Here is a 21,553-nt window from a genome sequence, read left to right as displayed (position 1 = left end):
CATCCGGTCAAGAAATCTATCAAGATTGCTCTTTTTAACCTTTTGACCACATCTGATGCAGGAAAAAAGAAAAAGGGTTGCACATTCATGATGAGATTTAAGTAAAAAAGAAAATGGGGGAATCAATTGTCACAGCTAATGAGTCAAATACGAAGTATCAAAAGTTGATATAATAATATTTTTGAATTAAATAGAAAATTGCAGAGCCCACATGCTTCTGACTTGTTTCTGATCCTCCACATCTAAAACACAGTTTTTTTTTTAATTTAATTTATTTTTATTTTTTGAATAACATGGGATGACAAAAATTTATTCAAAAATTAGGTTTCGTTAAAATTGGATTTTAATCCAACCAAGTTTTCATAACATTCAGACACACTCAAAATCTAATTTTAGAAGCAAAACCATGCTTTGCCGTCAAAACCTAGATTCAGGGTGTCATTCAAACGCCCTCTCAATATTATTAATAAAAAAATTGAATACAGTATTGTAAATTAAGCAGATCTTCCTTTACCAATCGTAACAAACTTAAAGAAATGGACTTAATTTCAGGATATTTTAGGTACTTTTGGCTAACTAATTTACTTAAAATTTAAAATAGCTAAAGATTAGATTAACCAAACGATACTTTTGATTGATAGTGCAAAAAAAGTCGTTTGTTTTTACTAATGATAAAATCACGTGCATTTAAAGAACGATAAAATCTATTTTTTTATTGTTGAATTTAAATACAATATTTATCATAATTGGACTTGATTACAGAGCTGCACCCTGAATCCAAATCTTATTTCCTCTACCGGACCCGATAAAATGGACCCGATTTCTTGTCGATTAGGAAAACTGGAAAGGTGAGCCGGATTTTCTTTTCGAATTCCAACGGACAGAAACGGTGCTACGAGAAATTAAAAAAAACATTGAGGGGTATAATTGGATAACAAATTTCCCTCCAACCCAGAAGGAACCTCCTCTTCCTCCTCCTCCAGCGTTTGCCATTCGCTTTCTTCCTCAGGTGGTGCGCGTCAATTTTCTTGGTTCTTCTCGATTCCCATTATCCAGAGTCTTCTCTTCCTCTCTCTCTCTCTCTCTCTCTCTCTCTCTGTCTGTCTGTCTGTGTGTGTGTGTGTGCGGCGAACCATTTGAGGACTCATCTTCGAAGAAGCCAGTGAAAATTTTCGGGGGATTTCCCGTAGAATCCGGAACATCGTTACCCCAAAAATGCGCGCTCCCTGTGTTGCTGCCGGAATTCTAGAATCAGTTGTCTTCCCTTTTCTGAACTTCGGGGTTTTGACCCTCTTTTGACACTGGCATCCTTAGGCGCCGAGGAATTTTACTGCGGCTGACTGTGGTGGAGTGGGATCAGATCGGCGGCGAAGCTACGGGACATTTCTTTTTTTTTTTTTCTCCTAGATTGTGTTTCAGACTTTGATCTTATTTGATGTGCTGCTCGATGGGTTTATCATGACGTTTGCGGCGACTGGAAATGATGGGCTTGCGACGCCGGAGTCGGTTTTTTCCATTTGAAGAGACTAGAGGGACTCGGCGTGGCAGAAGAGAAGTTGGAGATCATTGAGGTGGCTTTTGATTCTGCTCTGGGAATACGGTGGAGTTTGGGTTTGGCGGTGTTAACCCGAATGTCTTTCTCGTGGTAGGTGTCTTGTTTTCTAGGGCAAGTTCTTGGACGGTTTGTTGCTAGAAGGTCAGATGGCTCCGATTCTTTTTATTTTGGTGGCGTTTCCCTGTACTATTGTGGCGGTTGGTTTGGCAGTTTGGCACATATACAGGCACCTTGTGAATTATACTGAACCTACTTATCAACGTTACATAGTACGCATCATTTTTATGGTCCCGGTAAGTTCTTATTGCCATATCTTCTTGGTTTATCTCCTTCATCTGCAGTATCTGGAATTTCTGGTTCCTTCCTCTCCAGCACATATTTTCTATTTTATGTAACTATGTAGGTCAAAATTATGTTGTAAAATTTAGAGATCACTTGCTATTTTATTGCAAGACGAGTAAGAGGGACTAACAGAGATTATTGGTTCTCTTTTAGTTGGTGGCAAGTAAGTTTTCAACGGGACACACAACTGCCATAGTAGATTTTATCAGAGTTCGTGCGGTCTATGCTTCCAGTCTGGGTTCGTCTAGTTCTATATCGTTGCTGACAATGGACATTTCAAAAAGCAATTCATTATTGGCATGTAATATCTGGGAGATATTCTGCCCTTTTACATTTCCGTGATTTTGATTGAGTTTATCCCCTTTTCTGATAACGAATAGTTAATTTTAAACAAACTAAAATGGACAAGCATGCGGTTCAAACTTCAAACTACTCGATGGTGGAATTGGCAGGAATCCCTATATCTGGCTGTCTAAAATTAGTCAAAGCTCATTCCATTCGGACGTCTCTGCCGAAGCTCATGCCATTCATTCACAATAATGTCTAAAGCCTTGTAAAACCTTGCACCTCAAGAAAAGTCCATTGAAAGCATCTCAGTGGAAGTTGTTTGAATAACATCACCATGAGAACTTGAGGGAAGAGTATCCATGTGATATTGTTCTCAAACTACATCTTCACGACCTTTAGCTCACTTTGATCCCTAAAAGTTATCCGGCCAGTTTTGAAGCTGCTTGTAGAGTATCTTTCCATGCACTACTCCTGTTACACCAGGGCGTGTTATAATATCAAGGAAGGAGCAAGACTGTGACTGGATGAATAAGAGGTGGGAAAAGAGGATTTCTTAGGGGTGATTTGTGTACTACCAGATATACACTACAAAAGAACTCGAAGGATATTATAAACCAGTATCATGTTCCTTTCTCTAGATTTTTAGTTCTATCGTATTATGGCTATTACTTTCTGATGCATTTTCTGAAAATTATGTACCATGTGGGACAGTTTTTCATTCCTGTAGATGTGCGTCAAACATATTATCTTTCTCAATATCTGGCAATAGAAAATGTAAACTCGAGTTTATTGAGACTGTTTTGTTTTGAAACAGCAAACAAGAAAGAGTTTATTGAGACTGTTTTGTTTTGAAACAGCAAACAAGAAAGTTCCTACTTCTGTTACTTATTAATTGCTGGTTGCTGAATCAGCTGCTGCTTCTTTAGAACTTGGAAGTATCTGAAAGAATTTGGTTGCTTTGTGTCACTGATTTATTACTAGATAGTCTCTTTTGTAACCAAGTCAGATCCCAGAAGAGGATTCAATAGCACCTTTTGAGTGGCTTCTGCCAATACGGACAGAAAAAGAAACAAGATGTTGGCATTTGATCATTTAGGTAGAGTTTTGCATGCATGTTTGTTTTACGTAGTGATTTGCATGCATGTTTGTATTTACGTAGTGTTTATTTGGGTAGTGCTTTGCATGCATGTTTATATTTACATAGTGTTTTACATGCATCATTTAGGTAATGTTTGTATTTGGCCTGCACCTATATGGTTCATGTGTACGGTGTGTGCAAACTGCAAACATGTCTTGGCGATTGGAGTGGGGAGGTGGAATCAGCTGAAGAGGGTGCATGCCTTCTATCTGGAAAGATACTTAAGGCGTCTAATCTAGCATAGTGACCCAAAAGAAGATTTTTAGACTTGGTGAGGCTGTGTGGTATACTACGAGCCTAGCCAAATTGGAGATAGTATGAAGTGTGAAAAAAAAATCTCTAAAAATTACAATATCAGTTTTGAAACCTTTCTGTTGGAACCTGTGTATCCTCACAAACTCTACCATTTTTGTCTTTGTGAAACATGTTACGCTTAGATTTTATTGCACAGCCATATCTGGTTCAAGCAAAATGGGCTGACTGTCTGTTTATGATCGATATAGACATAATTTTGCTGATTGTGGTTTGTGTTGTAGGGCCAGTTAGCAAGCATAAATGGAGGGAGAGCTCAAAGCTCACTTCATTACACTTCCAGGTTCCATCAATGTTATGTTTGTAAAATACTTAATGCTTTTAATCTAGCATAGTGACCCAAAAGAAGATTCCAGTTAGCAAGCATAAATGGAGGGAGAGCTCAAAGCTCACTTCATTACACTTCCAGGTTCCAGCAATGTTATGTTTATAAAATACTTAAGGCTTTTAAATCTCCAAAAGAAGATTTTCAGACTTGGTGAGGCTGTGTGGTATACTACGAGCCTAGCCAAATCTGAGATAGTATGAGGTGTGAAATAAAAATCTCTAAAAAGTACAATTATCAGTTTTGAAACCTTTCTGTTGGAAGCTGTCTATCCTCACAAACTCTTAACATTTTTGTCTTTGTGAAACATGTTACACTCAAATTTTATTGCACAGCGATCTGGTTCAAGCAACATGGGCTGAGTGTCTGTTCATGATCGATGTAGAGTCGTAGACATAATTTTGCTGATTGTGGTTTGTCTTGTAAGGCCAGTTGGGAAGCATAAATGGAGGAAGAGCTCAAAGCTCACTTCATTACACTTTCAGCAATGTTGTGTTCATAAAAGAATGGGAAGAAACAAAGGTGCACCTTGGACTGGAAAATAGTGACCTCATGACTTCTGATTGAGTGAATACAGTATTTTGTTACTTTTCCCACAATACTATGCTGACAGGTGAATTTAAAAAAAAAACAAAGTTGCACCTAGGACTAGACATCAATCCCTCATTAACACATTGAGAAATGAAAACCTTGTCCCTTAAATTACAAACATATTCTCCTAAAGTCCTTGACACATTTTCTATCCATGTTCATGATCTATTACTCGAGTCAAGTCCAAATGCTAGTATAGTTTCTCTGCTGCATATTGCAAATGCTTCTTCTTATGTTTCAGTAAATCGAAGATGTTTCTTTTTCATTTTAGACTTCCTTTTCCTTCCTGTAGGAACACGAACCACAAGGAGAGAGCAGAGAAAGAACACACAATATACGTGGAAAACCTCAGAAAGAGGTGAAAAACCACGGGGAAGCTCTGACCTAGGGGCAAACCGCAACCCTAGGAGAGAGAAAATAATATTCACTTAACTCAACAATTACATGTAAGTGAAGAATATATAGGAGGGAGAGAAAGAGTGCCGCCTAGGGTACCGAGTCCGCCTCGGTATCCGTGCCCCATAGGGCCGGGTCCATATATGGACCCGGTTCCCAATACAATATATTCTAACACTCCCCCTCAAGCTTGGCATACATGTCAAACATGCCAAGCTTGCTAACATTTTTCTCAAATTGAGATGTACATAAAGACTTAGTTAAGACATCTGCAACTTGATCTTCAGACTTCATATAGGGCAGAATCAACTCCTTTGAATCTATGCGTTCCCGTATGAAGTGACGATCGATCTCCACATGTTTGGTCCTGTCGTGCATGACCGGATTGTTTGCCAAGTTAATCGCAGACTTGTTGTCACAATACATCCTCATCTTCTCTTCCATTTTAACCCCAATATCTGCTAAAAGAATTTTGAGCCATAACATCTCTGTAACCCCCATAGCAACCGCCCTGTATTCAGCCTCAGCACTGGACCTGGAACAAACTTCTTGACGTTTACTTCTCCATACCACAAGGTTACCTCCAAGAAATATGCAGTATCCTGTGGTAGACCTCCTAGTATCTGTGCATCCTGCCCAGTCGGCGTCAGAGTATCCTTCAATGCTTAGTTGATCTTGCCGAGTGTAGAGTAGTCCTTTCCCTGGGTCATTCTTTAAGTATCCCAATACTCTTTCAGCACTTTTCCAATGACAATCAGTAGGAGCATGCATAAACTGACTTAACACACCCACAGCATACGTAATATCTGGGCGAGTAAGAGTGAGATAAATAAGTTTACCAACCAGACGCTGATACCTCCCTTTTCCTTCCTCATCCAAGATAGTCCCAGTTTTGATACTTATCCTTGTGCCAGACTCCATTGGGGTAAGAAAGGGCCTGCATCCCAGTTTACCTGTCTCTTTTAGAAGATCCAACGTGTATTTTCTTTGGCTCATAACAAGCCCAGTCTCAGATCGCGCGATCTCAATCCCCAAGAAATACCTTAGTTTACCCAGATCTTTGAGATCGAATTCTGCAGCTAACGTTTCTTTCATCTTCCTTTTCTCCCCCTCGTCGTCGCCTGTGACAATCATATCATCAACATATACAAGTAAAAGGCTCACCAGACCATTTCTCTGCTTGATGAAGAGGGTGTGATCACCATTTCCCTGTTTATACCCATTAGTCTTCATTACAACCCTTAGTCTTTCAAACCAAGCTCTAGGGGATTGCTTGAGACCATACAAAGCTTTCTTGAGATAGCAACACTTCCCGTTCCGAGCATACCCAGGCGGCATGCTCATATAGACTTCTTCCTCAAGGTGACCATTCAAGAAGGCGTTCTTTACATCAAGTTGGTCCATTCTCCACTTCTTTTGCACTGCAAGAGCTAAGATGACCCTTACGGTCTTCAGTTTCGCCACGGGAGCAAACGTCTCAAGATAGTCAATCCCATATTTCTGGCTAAACCCTTTAGCAACAAGACGAGCTTTATAGCGTTCTACAGTGCCATCAGGTTTGTACTTCACATTAAACACCCACTTGGAGCCAACTAAGTGAGTTCCCTTGGGGATATCAACAACCTCCCACGTATTGTTCTTTTCCAGGGCGTCCATCTCTTCTGTCATGGCCTGTAGCCATTTACGATCCTTCCTTGCATCTTCCACTGACCTGGGAATAACAGCCATAGATAAAGAGGTAACAAAGCACTTGTAGTCTTTACTGAGTTTTGCATATGAAACAAATCTCTGAATAGGATGAGAAGTACATGACCTGGTGCCCTTGCGCAGAGCTATGGGAAGTTCTTCATTCATTGGACTTGGATCATCCGGGGAGGTCACAAGATTGGGAAGATTGGGATTGGTAACATCAACATCTTCCATCACATCCTTCTTCTTCCTGCTGTAAACCTGACCAAATAGGTGATCTCGAGACTGTTCTTCCACAGGGCCCCCCTCCATCTGACTGTCTCTGTCCTCACTGACAACGTTTTCCACACTTGGAGAACTCACCGTATAATCCAAGAAATCCATGAACTGAATCAACTGATGCGAAGAATACTCTTCCCTTCTGTCACCTAAACACTCCCCCTGAAGATGATTCGCAGGAAAGTATGCCTCATGTTCATGAAAGGTCATATCCCTGGAGACATATACTCTGGAAGTGCTAGGGTCAACACACCTGTATCCCTTCTGGGTGGAGGAATATCCCAAGAAGACTGCTTTGATGGACCGAGGATCAAGTTTCTTGAGAGTGGGACTATGATCATGGACAAAACAAACACACCCAAACACGCGAGGGGTTAGAGGCCAGGGATTCTGAGTGGGCCACAACACAGAATAAGGGGAATGACCATCCAACACACGAGTAGGCATACGGTTGATAAGGTGGGCACTAGTGAGAAGGGCGTCCCCCCAGTACCTCTTAGGGACATGACGTTGAAACATAATTGCCCGGGTAACATTCAACAAATGACGGTTTTTTCTTTCAGCCACGCCATTCTGAGGAGGGGTGTAGCTACAGGATGTTTCATGAATAATACCCTTGCTTCGCAAGAAGTCATCAAGGGATTGGGAGACATATTCTCGGGCATTGTCAGTGCGGAAGGCTTGAACAGTGGTCTGGAATTGAGTTTCGACAAATGCCACAAAGTTTTTGACAATGTTGGGAACTTCACTACGTTCTTTCAACAGATACACGAACGTACACCGGGAGTAGTCATCAATAAGAGTCATAAAATAGTGAAAGCCACGACAAGTGGGTACTCCCGAAGGACCCCAAACATCAGAGTGAACCAAAGCAAAAGGACGGTTGGCTTTATTGAACGAAATAGGGTACGAGGCCCTAACATGCTTAGACAACTGACACACTTCACAGGCGAAGGTGTCCAAAGAAACAGAATGAAACATCCTAGGAAACAACTTTCTAAGCAACTGGAAGGGAAGATGACCAAGTCTCTCGTGCCAACGCATAATGACGGATCTGGCCTCCACGCCAGGCAACTGACCACTGGTGGCTGAAATCAAAGCAGAAGCAACTCGAACGGGCAGTCTGTAGAGCCCATCAATAGCCGAACCAATCCCAATCTTCTGCCCCGTCCCCAAGTCCTGCAGGAAACAACAATCAGCAGAGAAAATTAGATTACAGTTTAGCTCTTTGGTAATACTGCTGACAGATAACAAATTTACGGGAATATTGGGAACATGCAGGGCATTATGAAGACAATATTTGTTCAGTAGTGATAAACTCCCTTTTCCAGCCACAGAGATAGAAGAACCATCAGCCATAGACACACGCTGCTGCCCAGAGGTCAACTTGTACTCTTGAAACATCGTAGGGTCCCCTGTCATATGATGAGTAGCCCCACTGCCAACAATCCAATCACCGAGAGAAGAATTACCTTGATCACTAGTAGCAACCAGAGCCTGGGCTAACTTAGCACCCTCAGAAGTAGAAGCATCATCCTGGGTAGACAACCGACTAATGTAGGCTTGCAACTCTCTGAGTTGATCTGAGGAGAGCTTGGATTTGGCAACATTGGACGACCCCGGGCTAGGCTCTGGCACAGAAGAGGCTCGGCGATGAGGAGGAGGACGACCGCGGACGAGACGCTTCTCAGGATGAAGATCCCAACAAAAATCAACAGAATGACCCACTTTGTTGCAATGGCTGCATCGTCGAGTAGGACGCTGCCCCGTCCCAGAAGTATGGCTCACAAAGGCTGCTGGAGAACTCCCCTGATGGGAGTCAATATGCATAATCTGGCGCCGTTGCTCCTCAGACTCAATACGGGCATACACCTCTTCGATTCCAGGAATCTCATCACAGTTAAGAATCTGGCTTCGAATGGTTTCAAACTCATCACGCAGGCCTCCAAGGAAGATAAAGGTGCGGTCCATCCATTCCTTTTCCCAATACAGGGCATGATCTACACCACATTTCCAGTCATCATTCACATGATAGTCAAGTTCCTCCCATTTGGTCTTCAGGGCGGCATAGAAGGAGGCAACAGATAAATCTCCCTGTTTAAGAGCATATATGCTACGTTTGATTTGATAGGCACGTAAAACACGCTTCTTACGACCATACATACGGGCAAGAACAGTCCACATATCATACGCCGTCGATTTACGCAAGATCAAAGGCTGAATATCTGCGGAAACCGAACTAATAATCCATACTTTTACCTGACTATCCTCCAACGCCCAGGTCGGCCATTGCGAATCAGTTTTAGAAGGTGCAGGCTTCTCCCCAGTGATATAGTGCAGGCGACCACGACTAGTAATTCCGATTTCTAGGGCAGCAGACCACGAGAGATAGTTATCCTTATTCAGCCGAATGGAGGTGACATGAACAGGCAAGTTCTCACCCTTGGTATTGCTGCCCGTGTCGAGGGCATCATCAAGCTTGGGCATCGCTGCATCAGCCATCGCAATCCCCAAAGGTCACAACCGGCGGTAGAGAGGGCACAACCCACGGCGGCGGAAACAAGACACCCGGCGGCGGCGCAGCTAACCCAGGCGACGGCGGCAGGGCAGCACTGGGAACAGCGACGATAACCCAGGCGACGGCGGTGCTGGGAGCAGCGACGGCGGCCAGGCAGGGCAGCGCAGGGAACCACGGCGGCGGCGTTCCTGGGCGGCGGAAAAACGACGGCGGCGCTGGGAACGATGGACGGCGGCGGCGTTCCTGGACGGCGTCAGACGGCAAACAGCAACAACAGCGGCGCTGGGAACAGTGTCGGCGGCGGGGCTGGAAACGGCAACGGAGGCGGCACGTGAACGGTGGAAAAAACACTACTTGCACACCAACGATCTCACACGCGGTGGCTCTGATACCATGTAGGAACACGAACCACAAGGAGAGAGCAGAGAAAGAACACACAATATACGTGGAAAACCTCAGAAAGAGGTGAAAAACCACGGGGAAGCTCTGACCTAGGGGCAAACCGCAACCCTAGGAGAGAGAAAATAATATTCACTTAACTCAACAATTACATGTAAGTGAAGAATATATAGGAGGGAGAGAAAGAGTGCCGCCTAGGGTACCGAGTCCGCCTCGGTATCCGTGCCCCATAGGGCCGGGTCCATATATGGACCCGGTTCCCAATACAATATATTCTAACACTTCCTAATTTGTTAATTGCTCCTTTTACTTTCTTTTCTCAGGATATTACTTTGTAGTTATTAATTTTCAACTTTTGTCATTCATTTCAGGATTCCTATCTACCTTTTTTATTGTAACAACAATCATCATTTTTTTTTTGACAGGTTTATGCACTGATGTCCTTTATGTCCCTTGTGCTCAACGACAAATCAATCTACTTCAATTCACTTCGAGAAGTGTAAGTGTATGATGCAACTTTTTCTTCATAAAAAGTGGCATACATGATCTCACAAGTAACATTAATGTTCTTCCACCACTTATGGCTTATGGACACTTGTTGGAGATGCTTATGAAGTGTTCTATCTTAATTTCATTTCCATCCCTTATAGGTCCATATGTAAACATAAAAAAGTATGTGGCGACACAGTTCCTGTGCAAGTGCATTGTGGACTAATTATTCAAGCGCTTCTTTTACATTTTCAGGTATGAAGCATGGGTCATTTACAACTTCCTTTCACTATGCCTTGCATGGGTGGGAGGCCCTAGTGCTGTTGTTTTGAGTTTAAATGGTAGGGTTTTGAAACCATCGTGGTATCTCATGACGTGCTGCTTGCCTGCCATCCCTCTTGATGGGTTTGTATCTACTTAAAGAGAACACAATGGCTTATTCTTTTAGAACTTGTGACATTGCTTCATATGCATGTGTGTGCACACATGTGCATGTGTACATCAGGCACATACACACACCCCTGTTGTGGCAATGTTGGAAGTGAATTATTTTGCAGTTCCATTTTATTTTGTGCATGTGCCTGATTATTATTGTTGAACAGGCGTTTTATCAGAAGGTGCAAACAAGGTGCCTTGCAGTTTGTAATCCTCAAGCCTATTCTAGTTGCGATTACCTTTGTACTTTATGCCAAAGGAAAATATGAAGATGGAAATTTCAGCGCAAAGGAGGCCTACTTGTATATTACAATCATCTATACAGTCTCTTATTCTATGGCATTGTATGCTTTAGCTCTGTTTTATGTGGCTTGTCGAGATCTTCTTCGTCCATTCAATCCTGTTCCAAAGTTCATCTTGATAAAATCTGTCGTCTTCCTTACGTATTGGCAGGTATCTTTTTGTAGAATTGTTCCTCTTCTTTTTCACTTCCCCTAAAGTTGTTGTTACTTAGCTGCACATTTTATTTACTCTTGCGGTTTTAGCATTGAAAATTTTGGGATTTTACGGGAAAGCAATGAGTTTGGTGGAACACGTGTAAAGAAAAATAGTAAATTAAGTGCCCTCAAATTCATGGCCTGAAAATACGTCATAGAAGAATCAGGGTTCCTTGCCTGCACTATAGCATATGAGGAAATTAAATGTTGGTAGATCCATATTTGTATTTGAGTAAAGGATTACCTTGATATTCTTATTAATGAATTTGATGAAATGAAGCTTGCAATTAGCTGCTGATTTCACTGTTCCTGTTTTTTAGGCAGTGGGTAGATGTACAGGTAAATTCAGTTATAAGAAACTCTTTCTTCATCTTCCCTAAAACTATCATTGACTGCTTGCAGTATCCCATCCAGTGCATATTTATGGTTTTGATTTACTGTCTCCTGGTAGTAGGCAACTATCGTCTAAGACATGATGGTTTTGAAAACATGTGGTGTGGATGAATGAATTTGGAAAGCATTCAAATCACCACACTCGTGGTAAAATCTGATGAAAGAGTATGAAGCTTTTTGGTAATAGTTAATGAGCGCCTCTGATATGGGCCCTATGCTTCTCTTGCATTTTCCCCCTTTTCTGTTCATTCATGCAAGTGAAACTGCCTTCTTTTTTACGAGGCATCGGCTCCATATCCTTGATGTTAGGACATTGAACTACCTCTATGTGCTGTGTTTACCGTCTTCATATCGGTTGCTCTTTTAGACTGCTACTTGTTGCTTTTGGTTATGCTGAAATGGTTAGTTTTGGTCATAATTTCTTACAGAATATGGATCATAGTATGTTAACTGTTCCATCTCTGTTTTGCATGTCATTCTTCTATGAACTCATGTCATCTTCACTCTTCACTCTAATCTTGAAATATCTGAAGGAACACGTTCCTGGACTCTTCACTAGCACCATGATTCTTATGAGTAGAACACAAAGTTACTTCTTTGCAGATGCAACTGGAGGTTCCGACATGTCTAGTGTGAGAGACAGTTTACTCACATTGAACATCCTCATGACAGTGAAATTCACTAATGTTGGATTTTGAACAAATAAAAGATAAAGCTGTTTAGTTGTATTCAAGGGTCTCAAAATGTTACCTTCATTGAAATTGTGAAAGTTTGATAGACAAGAGTTGGAAACTTAGAAATGGACTATTAGTTGTTTCATATGTTTATTATGATCCCGAAAGATGGGGCATGTGTTCTTCTTGAAAGTTAAAAAGTAAAAGTGAGTTTCCCTCCTCTTTCTCTAGGATGAAATGTCTTTATGTTATAGGGTGCAGGTAGGGCTGGGATATATATATATATATATATATATATATATATATATATATATATATATATATATATATATATTGTAGAAATCAGGATGAAGGAGAAAGAGAATCAAATTCCTTACAAAGCCCTAATCATGGTTTTAATAGTGATTGGGGACGGAAGTAGGAAATTACATAAAAGTTGTCTAAAAACAAGAAAATTAATAAGTAGAACCCCACGGCTATTTAATATTCTATACCACCCTTATTTCTTAATACTTCTCCTTAAGCTGGAGCATATATATCAACCATGCCCACCTTGTTACACTACCTAGAGAAATAAAAAATGGATAAGAGTTTTCATGAACACATCAGCAACTTGATCCTTTGAAGCAAAATGAACAATAGATATAACCCTAACATGAACCATATCCCTGATGTTTTCACAGTCTACTTCAGTGTGCTTAGTTCTTTCATGAAGGACAATATTATTCACAATGTAGATATCTGCTTTATTATCACACATCATCTTCATAGAATTCCCAGACATGAAAGCATAGAATTTATCCACGTCATCTCAGTGGCAGTTTGTGCCATAGCTCTATATTCAGTTTTATCACTTGATCTAACTACTACTCCTTGTTCCTTACTCCAAGATATCGGGTTTCCTCCAACAAAGTTACAAAAGCCAACAGTACACTTTCTATCATCAACTGATCCCACATAGTTAGCGTCAGTAAAAACAATGATATCAATAGAGGAGTCTTTTGTGAATAGAAGACCTTTTCCAGGAGAGGATTTTAAATTTCTGAGCACCAACATTGCTATATTCCAATGCACATTTCGTGTTTGTCAATAAATTAACTTAACTTCCCAGTTGCTAAGGATATATTGAATCTCTTGACAGTGATATATAAAAGCTTAAAAGGGACCAATATGATTTTCTTTGTACATGTTCTGACTGCTCATCATGTGGGTGAGCTCTAGGACTCATAAGAATAAACACAGGTTTTACTTCCAACATTCCTGTCTCCTGTAAAAGGTCCATGAATTACTTTCTTTGTGACGATACAATGCCTTCCTTTGTTAAAAAAAGTAGAAAACTCAAATTTGTCAAATTTTTCTTTTTTTTTTGAGTTTTTGAATTCAGGAGGTTTTCTTGAGAAAAAGAAACAAATGATCATGCAGTTTGAACAACACAAGACTATCAGATGCTGGTACACACAATTTCATAATTTCTGACAGAAGTATTATCTGAATCTGAAAAGAGAGAGAGAGAGAGAGAGAGAGAGAGAGAGAGAGAGAGAGAGAGAACTGGTCTTAGGTAGACCGACATGGAAGACTGAAGAGGGTTGAACTCGACCCTGTCCCAACAAAAAGGATGGGAATGGACTTAGTCAAAGTTGACTGAGTTAGATTTTAGAAAATTCTGGCCTTCTTTGGGTGGATCTTAGGGTCTAACCAATATTGATATACCGAATATCTATTGATAGGAAGTATTCCCGTGATCCCACTATCTGAGTCCGAGCTATCGGAATAGGTTTGGTATTTAGCCGCAGATCATGAAATCTTCGAGACAGGGTTCACTTTGTCAGAGTGAGTCCAGGGCCACATCCATGTCTGGCCTTGTCGACATGGGTGCGGTGCTGTTTAACATCTCTTCATTTTCCAACTTATGGTATCTACTCATCTGTGCGCCCACTCTATGCTTATGCATGAACATAGCTGTTTACAGGCTTCCATCATTGATGCATCTATTTCCAGCACACCATCTAGTTAGATTAATGACATCAAAACCTGTAGAGGAGAGGAGAAGAATGAAAAGTAACACATGTCCAGACAACTGAATGAATGAAACCATGGATATTTTGGATATGTATGAGCCCTACGGTATGAACATGTTAACAGTGCTGAAGGTAAAGAGAGATTGGGGAATTGAGGACAGGCCGAAGTGTGAGAAGAAAAGTTTTCATGACTACTGGTTGAGGTGTACTAGGTGCAACAACTTACACCAAGGGGTGTAAAAGGCCATCAGCAGATTGTTAAATACTTATATCATATGTTAGTTCTTCTGCATGTTTTCCTTGTGCCAAGTATCTCCAAGATATTCCTTGCTGGATAGGTAGGTATTGTTTGAAATTAAGTTTAGCACTCAACCTCAGAAGTCTATTAGACATTCAAAGTGAACAACTTAATGTGCAAGGGTTGGTTCTGTTATATGAAATCATGTTGCTGCTATACATTACCTACAATTAACATTTGAGAATCTTGCTGTCAGGGTGTCTTGGTTTTTCTGGCTGCCAGGTCTCGGTTCATAAAAAGTGCTGAAAAAGCTGCTGATTTCCAAAATTTTATCATCTGTGTTGAGATGTTAGCTGCTGCAGTGGGGCACCTTTATGCATTTCCATATAAAGAGTATGCTGGTGCAAATATTGGTGCATCTGGCGGTCTGGGAGCAAGCCTGGCCCATGCTTTGAAGTTTAATGATTTCTACCATGACACTGTTCACCAGGTCAGTCCAAAATCTACATATCTTTTTTACATTCTTTTGTTGCACGGTAAACCTGTAAAGTGACCTGCATGGCTTTGTTTATATGATGCATCTTTACTTTGGCGTGGGAGTAGGCTAAAAATCCTGAACCAAAATGGGGGGACTACAGCGTTGGCATAGTGTTGACATATCTACCTTTCTTTGGTACGACAATTCACTGATCAAGCAGTTGTCACCAATGGTCTATTTTGTGGACAAAAGCATCAAAGGAAAACTGCCTAACCAGACCTAAGCCTGAGTGGTAAAGATTGTGAATATAACCTTTGGTGCAGGATAACAAGGCCCACCTACAATTAGACCCATCAGTCTCTAATCGGCCCCAATGCCCAAGGGGACATCCTAAGTCTTGCTAGTTTTCTCAGCTTTAATGCCTGTCTTCTTATGCTTAACTTAGAATTTAAGGTGCTAATTGGGTTACTTTCTGGGTTCCATGTCCAACTAGACTTTGAATTGCAGCTAATAGCTCTCTTTTTTTTCAGTTTGCTCCAACATATCATGATTACATACTTTACAACAATGAAGGTGATGATGGGGGGCCAAGAAAGTACCGTTCACGGACATTTGTGCCAACAGGCCAGGAGATGGATGCTGTTAGGAAAAGCAAAAATATTCTTGGAAACAAGCCTGATGGTGTACGGCTTTCCAATGTCTCCTCTGAAACCAGCAGCCCTGTTAATAATGTTCAGAGGAAACCTGCTGAACCAGAAGGAATGAAGTCTTCCTTGTTACTAGATGCATCTGGTTCTTACTCACAACCATATGATCTGTCACTCATAGACTTGGATTTGGGTAACTTGCCCTCGAAGGTTCCTGCAGTAAAAGATTCCGGTTCTCATTGACATGGAATGATGGTGGATTTTTATGTTTGATATTTCAGTGCCCTTCCCTCGGAAGCATTAGCTTCAAGAGTGCAAAAGCAAGCTGCAGTTTTGTCAGCTCATTTATATTGCGTTGCTGAGACTGTATCTATGGGCTCCATTTTGCTCTGTAGTTCTGATTCGTGTGTGTCCCGGTTTCCTTGTACATTTATTTTCATTTTAGAGGAATGTTCCCTTGTACGTATTTTAAAAATTGGGAAATAGTTGAATTACTCTCTCTCCCTCTCTCTCTCTCTGACACACACACGCTCTTAGAAGATCAAACTCGATACGGGGTAGGAAATGTCCGTGTGATGGTTACCACAAGAAGTGTACATCTTTTAGTGCTTGACTCGAAATTGGACGAAAATGAAGATGGTGGTAAGTGATGGGAATCGGATGTGTCGGCCTTGGCCTGCGTTGCCATCTAAATATCTAAATTTCAATTTCATGTAACTAAACAGCTATGCCAATAAAATGTGGCAGGTCCAAGTCATTGAACATGCATTATATCTGCTCAAACCTTCAGATGCCTTCTATCTAGTTTCCCTAGCAGAGCTCTAGTTTCAATTGCGTTGTTGTCAATCATTTCTTTTGTGCAGTTTTTCTTCGATATAACAATGTTTTATTTCAAAAGCAAAGTGCTTGGGGTGGGAGATATGCCCTTCAAACCTGTGAAACAGTTGTTTCCAAAGAAGCTGAAGTCCCTCTTCTTTTTTCACATTCACCACTTGCAGTTCCGAGTAACACTTAATAGGAATTAAACTGATCAGATTTTCACCCCTGCCAATTTAACCCCTTGGCTCAAGAAGCATGCAGGGGCATAATCTTATAAGAAGCTGCAATTGGGCTTGAAGTTATATTTTCTGCTTACTAGCTAAGGTCCTTGTGTTCACCTCTCTCTCTCTCTCTCTACCAACTGGCTTTAGAAGTTGCATGGGTATCTTTTATTAGTCAGATTCCATGTAAGTTACTTCAACTCTTGCTAGGCCGTCCTTCACGTTTGCTTTGCCAATTACAATTAAAACTCAGGACAATCTCTTAATCAAAGCCTTCACCAGAACTGGAAAAGAAAGGCTCCTGCACTTCACGCGGTCTGCAAGCTAGCAACATCTAAAGTTTCTTTTTTCTTTTTTCTCTTGTTTCCAGGTCCCTGAATGGACAGAGAGCGAGTATACTATAATATGAACGTCATCTTCTACCATCGAAGAGATGTAGTTTTTGAATAATTCAATCGAATGACAAGCGACATTTAAGGTTAAGCAACCTCCTCAAACCACCTCGCTCGAAAAGGGACAGGAACTAAAAGTTTTTTGTTCTCGATGAGTTAGGAAACAAAGCATCTTTAAATCCCAAGCTGATCGTCGTTTTTACTGGAACGTAATTTGAATTTCCTATGCCCATAAAATAAATGCAAAACTTGATAAGTTTTTTAGGTAGTTGGGCGTCGACCAATCCTGTGGCCTTGCCAAGAGTTGGAGGGCTGTGTCTTCACTAACCTTTCGTCCAATCCAAAGACATTCCCTCCTTCCAAAAATTTGAAGCTAACTTTAACCTTCAAGCAACGTTCGGTCGCGTCCATTTCAGAAACAAGCAAGTATAATTTGACCATGAACATTTACTTGAAAACACAGACCAGTTTCTGTGGACATTGTTAACTTTGCTTGGCTTGATTAGAAATCTTGGAACATGGAGCCGAACAATGACTATTCACAGTGCAAATGAATCGGATCCAGACCAGCGACACACTTAGATGTGTCCCATTAGAATTGGATACAGAACAAAAAAAAATTTGCGTGCACTCAATGATGCTCCACGAAGTCTTCGAAGCGAATCAATATATTTTGAGTGCTTCAAGAATAGCTAGACAGTAAGCTCAAAATCGTTGGTGTAGTAGGGCAAACCTTGGTTGTTTTGAGTCATGGTTCAAGCCCCATGTACGTCAATCTCTTGAGCAAGCCAGCACTACAAACATCCAACCTGGGGTTAGGGTGACACACCCAAGTGGTTTACAGCTCCTCTTTTCAGGATCGATGAATTGAGCTTCCCTTCTATTTAGTCCAAAAGAGAAGATTTATCAAGAACAGTGCAACCACCTGGTAAATGGGAGTGGCCAGAACCGATACAATGAGACTTGTAGGGATATGATGTACACAATAATCTAACCAGAATAAATTGAAAATGCGTCACCACGCGAGGAGCTATACAGCATCCCAGCTCCACAGACTTTCTGGGCATGCTTGCCTGCCTCTGTTGGATTGAGTTTTTCCACACAAAGCGTGTTGGTTTTCAGCTGACACAGGTGTACAACACGATGACAGATCAACCAGCAATTTCCAATTCCTCAAATTGAGGAAGGAAAACAAAGAAAAGCCATGGAAATCATGCATATCCGCTGCAGATTCATCAACAAAATCCTCCCAAACACAAGCTTGAATCTTCTGTTCTATATAAAGAAACAAAATACTACAAGTTGGCTAAACCAGTTAAATTCCTTGGAGCTTTTATTATGGACATAAAATTGAGACCATTGTATAGCAGCATATCGTGTTACCATTGTCATTTACATTTTCGGTTTTCCGTCATCTGCCTCTTATTTCAGTTAACAATTACCTGCTTGTGGTTAAGAAACACTACTCCTCTGCTCAAGTCTTACTTACTGGAAAAGACGTCTCGTGGTCATTTTCTTCATTCTGCAATCCCAAAGGTGAATTGGAAGACGAGTTATCAGTGGTGACTTCTCCACATTCATCATTATCCCGATTATGGAAGAAGGAGGCAAAAGATAGTGGATTGCAAGTTGAACTTGCTTTCCGGAGCCCCTGTATGGTCCTCATCGCTGCCAGAGTACTTCTGTATATTTCCACAGTATCCTCCTGAAGGGATGCTGGACCTTCAGTGGAGCTTGAGCCATCCTTCACTTGAGAGTGCATCTGCGGTTCAACAACCTCTGCCTCCAGTGGGAAAAGAAGCTCCAGATTGGCTTCACATTCACGAACTAATCGTGTAAGAGGTTCAGTTGTGAAGAAAGGTTGGTGGAGGGCACGCTGCGTGAACGGCAGTCGTAGCAGTGCCCCTGTTCTCTTGTCATACTTCTTCAGGATCTTAATAAGCCCTGAAGATCACAAAATGTCAAGCAGCCTGACAAAGTGATTCTAATATTTAAGACAGGTAAACAAGTACCAAAGCTACCTGCAAAATTAAGGGAACTATAGTTTTGCAGAAGCACCATTTCACCATGGATGGTAACAAAGTCCTTGCGTATGTCTATCATCTCCTCGCTAAACTCAGATTCAGATCTGAAGTGCCCACCGCCATTAGTTTTTTCTTTCACCCTTTCAATCCTTTCCTTGAGTTCCTGTTTTGTAAAGAATTTACAAACAAACCAAAACCTGAATCACAACTTTTATGAGTCTGCAAAATACAAAGATGGGATATCCAGTAGGACCAAATTCTCGCAGTGATAAATAGAATACCATAATAGTAACTTGTCTTCCCATTACCAATTGTGGTCCTCGTCATCATCATCATTAAAGGCAAGATAACTCTCAGAAAACAAACCATTATTACAGAAGTATCTGCTATGGGCTCTGAAAAATACAGAGATGGGATATCCAGAAGGACCAAATTCTCGCAGTAGCAAATAGAATACCATAATAGTAATTTGTCTTGCCATTATATTACCAATTGTGGTCCTCGTAATCATCAGCATTGAAGGCAAAATAAGTCTCAGAGAACAAACCATTATTACAGAAGTATCTGCTATGCACTAGGACATCTTAGTAACCATTTTACACAAAATCAACGGACCTGAAAAACTCTGTATTAATCCATAAACGAATTCCATACTCCTCGAGAGTTGCAATAATCTGCTTCGTCAAGATGAGGAATTATGGGGAATTCTTTTTGGCACCGTAAGGTTAAAAGGCAGCAAGGAGAAACACGATTTGAACAATCATAGCATGAAACAAAACAGGCTTTCCACAAACGTATCATTCACCAGGGTGTACAGGTTGCATGCAATGGTTAAAAGAAGAAGACTAGGTAAGATACTAGAAACTCTACCATGTCCACACACTGAAAAAGGAAAGCGTACGCCGAGATTAATCAAGCCTAGAGATTGACATATCTGGATGACTCGCTAAAAACTTTCAATAGCCCATGGGGGAAGAGAACTCAAAGATTCCAACTTAATCCCCATTTTTCGAATGAGTCGGGTGGCACGTCAACAATCTCCAATCGCTTACGCCCACAACCCAGAAAAAGAAAAGCAGAAAGATCCCAAGAAATTCCCTATCAAGAAGGGTTGAAAAAAATCACCTGCAACCGAATGACGAACTCCTCCTCCTTATCAACGTAGAAGTCATTGAACTTCTCCAACTCCCGATCAAGCAGTCCAACGAACCACTCCTCCAAAACGGCCGACCGCCCTCTCCCCTCCCCTCTAGGAGGCGAAATTCCAACTCCAGCTCTTCCACCCACATCGATCCCACCGGGAACCTGACCGGCGGCACCGTTCCCGCCGGCCTCACGATCGCGATCAATGGCAGCGACGCCTATAGATGGAGGGGGACCGTTGCCATCAAGCCAGGAGTAGAAATCGGGGGGGCGCGGGGAGGAGGAGTCTGGGAGAGAAATCTGCTTGAGGAGCTTCTTCAGGGGCTTGTAGGAAAGGAACTTGTCCCGCCACTCGGGGAGTGTCTCCTCCAGGTGCGTTCTGAACTCCTTCCCAAACTTCATCTCCTCCCACCAACAGCCACCACCGCCATCACCACCAACTCTGATGAGCAAAGCAAGTAGAAGGAGGAAAGTAACCTAACCCTAGAGATCTGCAGATACTTTTGTATGTATATCGTGGGCAACGAAGCTCAGTGCCACCAACGAAAGAATGGCTCCCACATGGATGTCAAATGGCCACTACCGAGCCGTAGTTGTGAATGGTGTTGTTTTAATAAATAGGTTATATAATTAAACAACAAAGTTTGATTATGTTAATATATTTTACTAAAACAGCGTTGTTCTTATTGCTACTTTGCAAACAAAGGTACTCAAAAGGGCTTTAGGTCCAACCCGATCCAATTATTCATTGGGTTCAGTTCTTAAGACCCATGGAACCGAAAAGGTTAAAAGTAAGAATGTTCAAGACCGACTCAAACTTGCTCGATTAAACTCGACTCGAGTTCGACTTATAAGTTAAACGAGTTGAAGTCGAGCTTAACTGATAGATCGAGTTAGGATGAACTCGACACGATTAAACTCGAGTAGAATTGTTTAGCATTAGTACTTATTTTTGCAATTTCAAAAACTTAAAATGACTAAAAAATAAAAAATTTTAAAAGTTTAAAGACACGAGTTTAAACGAGTTGAGTTCCAACTTATAATATATATCAAATGATGCAACTTTGGTGTTGTGGCTACTCAGAGTTTGATCTCGACTCCCTCTTTGTGTATCCCTAGTTAAAAGGGTCTATCTTTGCAAAGACAGCATTAAAGATGGACCAGAAAGCCTCTAAAAGAGCACAAGGGAGACCACAAAGCAAGAAAAGTTGAGATTCCAAAATATCTTATATCTGAATTCCCATGGCATCTTA

General features: G+C 41.3%; 2 protein-coding genes across 14 annotated transcripts; one reads left to right on the top strand and one right to left on the bottom strand.

The window, feature by feature from the left end:
• The first annotated feature begins 962 nt into the window (after positions 1 to 962).
• On the top strand, positions 963 to 16,202 carry LOC116254135 (uncharacterized). Of its 13 annotated transcripts, XM_050077723.1 has the most exons (9): positions 963 to 1,571; positions 1,650 to 1,848; positions 2,051 to 2,198; positions 3,860 to 3,918; positions 10,258 to 10,331; positions 10,577 to 10,726; positions 10,924 to 11,209; positions 14,833 to 15,066; positions 15,585 to 16,202. In XM_050077723.1, the coding sequence occupies exons 2-9, from the start codon at positions 1,702 to 1,704 to the stop codon at positions 15,942 to 15,944; spliced, it is 1,458 nt and encodes a 485-aa protein (XP_049933680.1). In that variant the 5' UTR covers positions 963 to 1,571; positions 1,650 to 1,701; the 3' UTR covers positions 15,945 to 16,202. The 13 variants fall into 13 exon arrangements, with proteins under 13 accessions (XP_049933680.1, XP_049933681.1, XP_049933682.1 ...); XM_050077724.1 differs by lacking the exon at positions 3,860 to 3,918 and adding an exon at positions 3,992 to 4,044 and having other exon boundaries at positions 963 to 1,848; XM_050077725.1 differs by having other exon boundaries at positions 963 to 1,848; positions 3,866 to 3,918.
• A 2,238-nt stretch (positions 16,203 to 18,440) lies between these two features.
• Positions 18,441 to 20,880, bottom strand: LOC116255150 (SPX domain-containing protein 4-like). The gene is made up of 3 exons (XM_031630915.2): positions 20,283 to 20,880; positions 19,155 to 19,320; positions 18,441 to 19,077 (listed from the first exon to the last, which is right to left on the bottom strand). The coding sequence occupies exons 1-3, from the start codon at positions 20,700 to 20,702 to the stop codon at positions 18,608 to 18,610; spliced, it is 1,056 nt and encodes a 351-aa protein (XP_031486775.1). The 5' UTR covers positions 20,703 to 20,880; the 3' UTR covers positions 18,441 to 18,607.
• Positions 20,881 to 21,553: the final 673 nt, after the last annotated feature.

The sequence above is a fragment of the Nymphaea colorata genome, chromosome 5 (genome assembly GCF_008831285.2).
Source record: "Nymphaea colorata isolate Beijing-Zhang1983 chromosome 5, ASM883128v2, whole genome shotgun sequence".
In the NCBI taxonomy this organism is placed as follows: Eukaryota; Viridiplantae; Streptophyta; class Magnoliopsida; order Nymphaeales; family Nymphaeaceae; genus Nymphaea; species Nymphaea colorata.
This window is presented reverse-complemented; position numbering and strand designations above follow the sequence as displayed.

Bases quoted from the DNA above. Each gene is read 5' to 3' on its own strand.
- LOC116255150 (XM_031630915.2), bottom strand. From the start codon at position 20,702: ATGAAGTTTGGGAAGGAGTTCAGAACGCACCTGGAGGAGACACTCCCC. The intron at 19,321-20,282 runs GTGATTTTTTTC...TTTACAAAACAG, and splicing joins AGTTCGTCATTCGGTTGCAG to GAACTCAAGGAAAGGATTGA. The intron at 19,078-19,154 runs GTAGCTTTGGTA...TGTGATCTTCAG, and splicing joins TAGTTCCCTTAATTTTGCAG to GGCTTATTAAGATCCTGAAG.
- LOC116254135 (XM_050077723.1), top strand. From the start codon at position 1,702: ATGGCTCCGATTCTTTTTATTTTGGTGGCGTTTCCCTGTACTATTGTG. The intron at 1,849-2,050 runs GTAAGTTCTTAT...GTTCTCTTTTAG, and splicing joins GCATCATTTTTATGGTCCCG to TTGGTGGCAAGTAAGTTTTC. The intron at 3,919-10,257 runs GTTCCATCAATG...TTTTTTTGACAG, and splicing joins TCACTTCATTACACTTCCAG to GTTTATGCACTGATGTCCTT.